The sequence below is a fragment of the Eurypyga helias genome, unplaced genomic scaffold (genome assembly GCF_000690775.1).
Source record: "Eurypyga helias isolate BGI_N326 unplaced genomic scaffold, ASM69077v1 scaffold31792, whole genome shotgun sequence".
Lineage (NCBI taxonomy): Eukaryota > Metazoa > Chordata > Aves > Eurypygiformes > Eurypygidae > Eurypyga > Eurypyga helias.
In genome coordinates, this window is record NW_010234584.1 from 28,333 (window position 1) to 37,211 (window position 8,879).

General features: G+C 38.4%; 1 protein-coding gene across 1 annotated transcript in view; it reads right to left on the reverse strand.

Moving 5' to 3' along the window:
* LOC104505781 (serine/threonine-protein phosphatase 6 regulatory ankyrin repeat subunit A) overlaps positions 1–5,519 on the reverse strand; it is a gene marked incomplete at its 3' end in the record, with an annotated part of 32,982 nt that extends 27,463 nt beyond the window's left edge. Inside the window, exons 1-2 of the mRNA XM_010146488.1 lie at positions 5,495–5,519; positions 1,280–1,350 (exon numbers count right to left, since the gene is read on the reverse strand). Of these exons, the coding sequence (XP_010144790.1) occupies positions 1,280–1,350; positions 5,495–5,519 (96 nt within the window). The remainder of the gene's footprint in view (positions 1–1,279; positions 1,351–5,494) is intronic.
* Positions 5,520–8,879: the final 3,360 nt, after the last annotated feature.

The window sequence follows — 8,879 nt, forward strand, 5'->3', positions numbered from 1 at the left end:
AGTGCCTATCACCTCTTGGGTGAATTGGTTTACCTGTGGGTTTTGTCTTTGGTTAGTATTTTGTTCAAAATATACCACATTTAAAAAAACGATCACAGTTGCATTTCTTGAAGTTATCGTTTAGGTCCAGTTTGCCTGCAGCACTCCTCTCTGCAAGCATTACTGATATTAGGAGCTTTTATTGTCCCTCAGCTCTGAAGAATACAGCATCTGGTGCTTTGGTCAGCTCCCAGAGGAGCAGCCTAAAAATACCTCCAGAAGAACAAATATCATTTGGGAATAAGGCACCCTCAGGCATTCATTTTCAAACACTGTTTTGAATAACACAATCTCCCCATAACTTTGCTATTAATGCTAGTGACAACATCATACAATTTATCCAGGGAATTCGAAAGCTGAAACAAGGCTTCTTTAGATAGTACGTGTATCAAATACTTGAAGCTCAATGCTTGCCAAAACCAAATCATTCAATTACCTCTTCTCCAACAAAAATCCACAAAGAATCTTTAAAAAAACATTATTTTCTGACACACACCAAAATGAGCACCCATCACTGACTCAGGATCTCCGAGATAGTTTTGCATAAACTCGGTTCTACAGAACAAGCTCAGCATTTGTTTGTTTTGATCTCCTACAGGCATTTAAAATTTTTACCAGGACATCAACTATAGAGGAACAATAACAAATTAATTTCTTACATTACTATACTCTCACAACTGTGTAACTGGTAGACTTCAAAAAAACTTTCCATATATTTCATTTATAACTTTTTAAGTGACTGTCAATACTATCATTATCCATTAATAGCTTAAAAAAAAAAAAGTTTGCAGAACCGTTTATCTCTTCAATGCCTGAACAAAAAAGTATGCAAAAAAATGAAGAAATGCAAAGATTATGGTGGACTGAGGTGTAAAAGCTGTACTAAATCTTAGTTCATCTCTACTGCTGTCATGCTGAACCATTCTGGTTACTTTTAGAGAAGTAAACTGGACTTGAGCACACTGTATGCAGAATCCCCTGCTAGGGAAATGGCAGAGAGCAAAGCTGAGATCCAGAAGTTTATAGTTTTCCCTATTTCTTCCTACTCAGGCACATATATATATAAATGCATACACACACATCCATAGGTTAAACTGTTGCAGAAATGTTCTGCAATTCCAAATGTTTGGAGTAGTTTCACTTTGTAAAAACCAAGCAAAGAACAGAAGGTAATTTGAGATGTCTTATTTTTAACACAAAGTGGTCAAAAAAAAAAAAACCCATCCAAAACACACCGTACCTCACTACAAGATGCCACAGCTCTGTGTAAAGGAGTCAACCATTTGCTGTCTTTGGCATTAACTCTAGCTCCTGTAACAAAACAAAACAAACCAGAAATTAACAATATATTTACAAAAAGACACAAATATTTTCAAGTACAGAGATAGAACTATTGGAAGACACTTGCCCTAGGCTCACTAATACAGCACGATGCCAAAAACGTTGGCTTTTCTCCAGGTCAAGCCCATCCTTTGAAGAAATTCTTTTAACACTGCAACTGTAATACTCTTCATCAAAAGTGTACTCATCTAGGTAATCCTCTGTAACCTTCTGCACTTCCAAAGGCTCACAGAAGACTGTTGGGTAAGAAAGACCAACACCTTGCCTTCATCCATCAACCGAAATCTCGTACTATGCCCCTGTAGTTGAAATTCTCCATTAAAATAGAGAAAGAGGCTACATTTATTCCCCATGCCTCCAGTTTCTTTGTGGTTGGTGAGTCTGATACAGAATGCTGCTGCTTCTGAATGAATTTTCCCTACTCCACCAGGTCACCTAGCCCACTTCAAGCCCTCCTGGGCCTCCCTTCACGAGCTAGGCTGTAACAAGCACACTTTTCTGCTCCTAAAAGCTTACCCGAAAGACAGCTGTCCCCACTCCCAGGAAAAAAGGTCGCACAAACGTCTGTAAGGGGGACAAGCCTGGGTTTGGATTTTAATTTTTTTCTTAATAATAAAAGGGAAGAAGGATTTGGGGATATTTTTTCCTTAAAGAAGCAACTGAACTACATTCTAACTTCCAGTGAATTTCAACAAACAAGAAAACAATGATTAAATGTAATGATTTAATTTCTTAATGACACATACACACATACATATGTATACATGCATATATGTGTGTATATACACACACACACATAACCACGTAAGTTTCTTTATACGCTGACTGGAAATTTATCCATCTTTATTTGAAAACTGCTGAGATTTTACAGAGATGTGATAGCTTAGACTGTTATGATTTTAAAAAATAGTTCAGAAATACTTTTGGAAAGAGTTCATAGAGCAATATATTGTATCACTCAGTAACGTTAATGCTAATGATCAGAGCTTAACAACTTCTCCGGCTGAATATAACACGTCAGAACCAACTTTAATTTTTCCTGTGCAAAGCATAAAAAACATTGGAAGGCCAGTAAGACACAAGACGTTATACAGGCTGCTGGTCAGGATACTCAGCTGAGAGGGTATTTTGATCAAAGTCTCACAGACCTGCACCAGCAAAGAAGACTCTCCCAGTCCAGCTGAACAACCTGACCAAGAAACTCAGTCTGTACAAAACTGCGTTGTATACACTAAGCAAACCAAATATTTTAAGTCAATTCTCCGAGTTAATCAGTTTCCAGTTAATCCACCCCTTTCAGGCTTAAGAACACAAGGTGAAAGCTGATGCTGGATCCAAATTCCCACTCTGACCCTAGCTCTTCCAAGGGCCAGACCGAGCCTGAGGTCTAATTGCTGGCTACAGTTTCAGGGATTTCTCTTTTTGCTACCCAAATTTCAGAAGCTTTGGGTGCCTTCCTATTTTCCAAGGTCAAAATTTTTGAAAAAATAGATTTGTAAGAATAGGAAGAAAGTCCAAGCCCATTTGAAGACAAACCCCCACAGACTAACAAAAGTTTAGAGACTTACTCTTACCATAAATATCTGCTTTTGTCAACAATCATAAGGACCTACTGTAGTGCACCACATCATGTACCGTAACATAACGTACTGTATCAAATTCTGCACAGAACTTGAGCAAAAAAAGAATTTGAGGATTCTAAGAGTCACCAGAAATGTCTTGGGATTTTTTGTAATCATTCCCAAAAGACAATAAGCTGAATGATCAGTAAGTGAGAATGTAATCAATATACTTCAAATTTATCTGTAATTCTCAATTGTCTTACAAATTATTGTTAGCCACACCTTGTTTTTAGCAGACAAGACAAAAATAAGAGCCAAAATGGTACTCCAAACTCCATCTGACTTCACATCTACAGCCAACAACCATGAAATGAACACTTTCAAAGTCTAACTGATTCCTATTTCTAATTTTAGGATGCAAATGTTTTTGAAGTGTTTTAAAGGAACTAAGGGAGTTGCTAGGCTACTAATCGCCATGCTGACTTTCCTCAGGAAAATGCGTTTGCAAGATCTGAGGTCAGGTCAGGCCCACCCAGGTGATGAAGCCTGAGACAGAAGGCCCATGCCCAGCAGAAGGGGAGAAATGCACATTTCCACTCCGAGGAAGCGGCAGTTACCTAAGCTTTAGCGAAAACATGCTTAGAGTCCAATCTGTGTTTATGGGCTCAGCTAAATTGTTCCCTGACATTTCTGGCCCTTCAACACACAGCCTAGCAATCGCATCTGAAGTGCGACAGAAGAGGCCTAAGGAATTTTGAAGCAACACCAGAAGTAACATAGTCCTTTCAAAAGAACAAAATCAACACAACAGTATCAGCCCCCCACTCGATAACTGATATTCCACCCAAAAAAGCCCAGGTCTAGTATATCCCACAGTTAAATTAGTGTAATAGGTAGACACTAAAATAAGTTGATTTTTCAAATGCACAAAAAATCTGTAGATTCTCTGTCAGAGGAAAAAAACTAAGTTGACTTTTGAAAGGAGATCTAAATACCTGATGGACTTAAAGAACCACCAAGCTTGTTTCTCCTCCTCCCAACAAACAATTCTTAGTGGAGATCCAAAATCGTTAAGATTGAAAGACAAAATTTTGAAGTAATAATAAGTGTGTTTCCAAAAAAACACATAGGAACTTTTACTGTGGGAATCGGGAGATCTACAGCTCTACACAGGTTAAATGAAATAGTATTTAGAATAAACATAGAGGTACTTCCCCTTATACTTCTCCAAGAAGACATACTGCAAAGAACGATATAAATTTCATAAAACAGCTTCTCTGTTAGAACAGCCTTGAATCTGAGGGCATAATCTCTCTCTAGGCTGTTCTTTACTCCCAAAGCATATGATTTGGGAAAAATGTTACTGTCCCTCCCCCATCAGATGCTCTCCATGAGACATAAAGCTCCCTCAAACCTATCATACTACCATGCAACACTGAGGAAGTTTACAGCCTTCACCCGATGGGCTAAAGCTCTACTCTGAATCACTGCAAATAAATGCTAGAAAATACATTACACCTTTACAGAATGTGTTTTGCTCAAGGATGATTTGCTTCACGGTTTGCCTAGAGACAGTTCGAACACACGTAGGTGTGCAATTCACTGCGCAGCACTGCCCATGGAACACTATCTCTGTGAACCTCAACCTGCTGACATGTTAACCAGGGCATTTCTCACATTTCAAATGCCAGTTAAGCAGTAATTTGCTGCTTCAAAACACGGTGCAGCGTATCTCAATCCTCAATTTGTTTTTAAAAAAAAAAAAAAAAAAAAGCAACCCAAAAAAACCTCCCACCACACTGGATCTTCCAGACTTCAGGGGCCTGGTCTTAACAAGTTTAATAAAACCGCTCAAATATTTGTTTAATGTAAAATTTCTTGTATTTCAATTCTCTTAATGCCATAGAGCTTGCAGGAAGAGATTTTGGGAGCTTTCCAGAGCTATCAAATACAACACTGCAACACAAATACCCATCATCTTTGCTTGAGCTTAATTAAGAACTGATTATGTAAATGGCACTCCCTTAAAACTGCACCTTCCAAACAAACCAACTTATTCTTCCATGTTGGTGCACTAAACCAAAATATTAAATAAGATCTACTCTTTCATCACCGACTTTGCTACTACATAGTGAGTAAGCTTACACATCTAGGCAAATAGGAAAGCAGGACTTTTGCTCTGGAAAGAAAAAAAGGGGGTGGGGTGGGTAGGTGGGTGTAAAGCAATATTCCATACTTTTCTTATTCCCTTCCTGAATATTAAATTTCATTTTGCAAAGTTGCATTCACAACTGACAATTATAAAGACATCTTTTACAGTAAGTGAAGTACAGAAGCTACTGAAAAAATGAAGCTTACTTTTAGCAAATTTATGTTTCAAGAGACATATTTTCCAGCTTGATACATGTGCTGATTTACAGAGTGATCCTGGAAGCCTAAATTGTATCTGTCCACATTTGGCAATTACACATTTAAATGTGCTATTAGTCACCAATTTCTGGAAGTATGTTTCTGCAATCCAGTTGCTGTTTCACTGGTGTCGATATCCTTACGTTTGAGTAAAAGCATCTCCACCATCTCCTGAAGAGATGGGTGATGAATGAGCGGGTGGGAAACGCTGCAATGAACAGCCACACGCCTCCTCCCTCACCCATAAAGTGCCAGATAACTATATATAGCCGTGTCTCAGCACATCAACCTCTGTGTTCCTCCCAGAAGGGCTTCTGCTGTGACTTTCTTCCCGACCTACCCTGTCCCAGAACTCTTCCTATTTGCAAATGTCCCCAGAAGACTAATGAATGCAGCAGCTACATTACTAGCTGGAAATAGATTCTGAAAAGAAATACAACAAAACTGACACAATATTTTCATCTCCCATCACAGTACTGACTTAGGTACTGAATTACCTTCCACTGTTCTGTTCGTAGTCTGTATTTTTAGACTGTCAAGGGTGGTATTTTCCTTGGTATTGTACAAGGTGTGCTCGTGATTGAACAGTATCATAGTATAAACATACAAAACAAAAGTGTTTTCATTCACATATGCAATACAGACACATGATGTTCAGTATCTGAAGTTCTGAAATGTTTGCATGTGTTACTCCTCAATAAATAAGGTCTTCAGACTGCCTCTACAAAAGCTAACAAGCTTTGTCTTAACAACTAGTATACTGAAATAATTTTAGGAATGATCTTTACAGAAATTAGGAAGATCCCACGTATAAAACACTGAGAATCACAGCAGTCCTACTGTAATTACACTCTATTTAATTATTTTCCCAAGGGCTAGTATTAGCTTCAGAAGTTTTTCCTTTTTAAATGATGAATTTTTCATCTGGAGAAGATGACTGTGGCACACAGAAATTCTCTGACTACGCTGGGGTTTGAACAGATGGAGAAAAAACTTTTCTTTAGATAGAAAAATACATGAAAGTTCAGGAGGAGATGCAGAAAAAGTTTGTAAAGTAAAAGATTTCAGATATGAATCGGAGCAACCAGTAATAGAGATCTAGTGTAATTTCCTATGGAAAACCTGAATACTTGGAAAATCATTGCTACAAAAATAATGAGTAAGACCTTACTGAGAGAAAGGTTCTTCCCATTTCTACGACAAATGTGTAGTAAAGGATCTATAGAAGAGTGAAAACAAAAAACCTGAGAGGGACAAAGACTGGAATAGCTTTTGACCAGCCACAACGATGCTTCAACAACAGTTTTTATTTTTATTGTTTTAAAAAGAAATCACCACCACAACCAAAAAAATGCATGGAGCTATGCTGGCCATAAAAGGGAGGAAAACCACAATCAAGTCAAAGCCACCCTCCAGAACTTTGCTGCCTTGACAATATAAGAAATTAATTTCCTTACAGAGCTTCTGCCGCATCTCAGCTGCCACCTCCCTGGCTTCAGAGAGAGCTACATGAGGTTCTTGGGTCCTCGAGCTACCAAAGGCTTCTACCTTTTCCTAAGTCAGCTTCGGTTTCTCTCTCAGAGGGCATCAGAGCTACTTGCTTCACAGCAACTGCGCATTACTGCTGCCAGAGGGAAGTTAACACAGCTCGGAAAAGCAAACGATGGCCAACATGACTGTCAACAAAAAAGGGGATGCAGCCGAAAGATACAGCTAGTGCAAAAGGAGCCCCCACAAAACGCCTTTGGCATGTGGGTACACCTGCAGTACAAAGGGAGTTTCATGCGACTGGTATTTTTTGCAGCGACAGCCTTTTAACAGCTGAGCTGCGAGATTGTCACTGCACAGATTTAACACTTGCATAGCTTCAGGGTTAGATGAAAGAAACACAGGTAGTGAGTGTGGAGTAACATTGGAGGGTCTTTACTATCCTCCAAAATCCGCTATTACTGTAACGATGGTTTTCCAGCGTCAGCATGATTCTTACATTTTCCAGCTGAGCCAGAGGAAAGCACAACAAAAACTCGTGGGCTGCCAAACCTTAATGAGATTGAGTTTGACCACACACTCATGAATGCTGAGCTCCACCCAATGAAAATTTTGGGTTAAACAAACAGAGAAATGTCTTGTGTTGGTATTTAAGCATCAATGCAATGTAGTAACTAAATCTCTTCAAAAAAAACCAACAGATAATTCAGATGTTTATTTTCATGAATTATGTTGATTTCAGTGAAAGCAGCAATAGTCTGCATGGTATTTTAAAGAAAACACATGAAAAATCTACTAATCAAAAGAACACATTCTGGGACCACACTGATCTGTCCTGCTCCTCCCACGTCACTTGTCTGCAGAACAGACTCTGATGGCATTTTAAAAAGGCATAGGACAAACAGAAAGAATGATTTTTTTATAAAGCAAGAAGCCTTCCCAGAACAGTTCGCATGCAGGACATAACTGAATTAAGAATTTGGGTGGTTTTGTTTTGGTTTTTTTTTTTAATCAGGACTTACTGGAAAGAAAAGGAAAAAAAAAACATGCTAGACAATCAGTTAATTCAGACTTAGTTGTTTTACTTTTCTGCTTCTCAGTAGTTTGTCATCAAGTATTCAGACATTTAAAGTCAATGCAATTATGCAAAGTAGGCAGATGTATTTGTGCACCAGGATGCAGAGTTGTACATACATCGTAAAAACACAACTGTTATGGGTGTTACGACCCTTCAGAGAATAATACAAAGAAAATGCTTCTAAAATTACGATTGTGAAGTGATTGATGGAACAAGAGATTATATTTTATTCTGTATACTGTAACATAGCATAACATATACATATATAAAGAAACATTTTTATGCCTCTTTTATTTACTGTTCACTTCCATACCTAACAAATTTAGGAATGCCAATTGCTTATCTAGATATAGTGTAATGGGGAGAGAGAATCTGAGTATTTAGACTTCCACAGACCCCAGTGGTATGAGAACTTGCTGGCAAGAAGATTGCATCCTCAGTTTATTAGTGAGTTCTGTGAAGCCCTGTCTCAAGATAAAAAACCAAATGTCAGTCTAAGTGTCCAGCCCCAAACTGGAGTCACTGAAGCAAGTTTCTTTATTATTCAGAGTGTGTCCAAACCGTCACCTCCAGGTCCCCTGCCCAGGTGACAGACTACAATAGGAGAGGTCACAGAGCAACCTTGAGGTTAGGTGGGAAAATATCTCAAGAATTCAAAACCAAAATAATTATGCTTGCAAGACTGAAAACATTCCACAGAAGTCTGCAAATAGGCTCAATCGGCTGTATCTCCAGAATGCGCAATATGGATTGCTTAGGTCTGTAGCAAAGTAATATAAAGATATGGCAACAGCAACATATGATCCAAAATACAAACTTGAAAGCAACATGGATCCCCTGGTAGGGGATGCAAAAGAAGTTCCAATCAAATTTGAAAAAACTGTGTCCAGGTACTTTAACTAAGAATAGAGAATAATGAGAAAGAATGAGGTAAGAGCCACTGAGCAGTGGAAAGATTAATA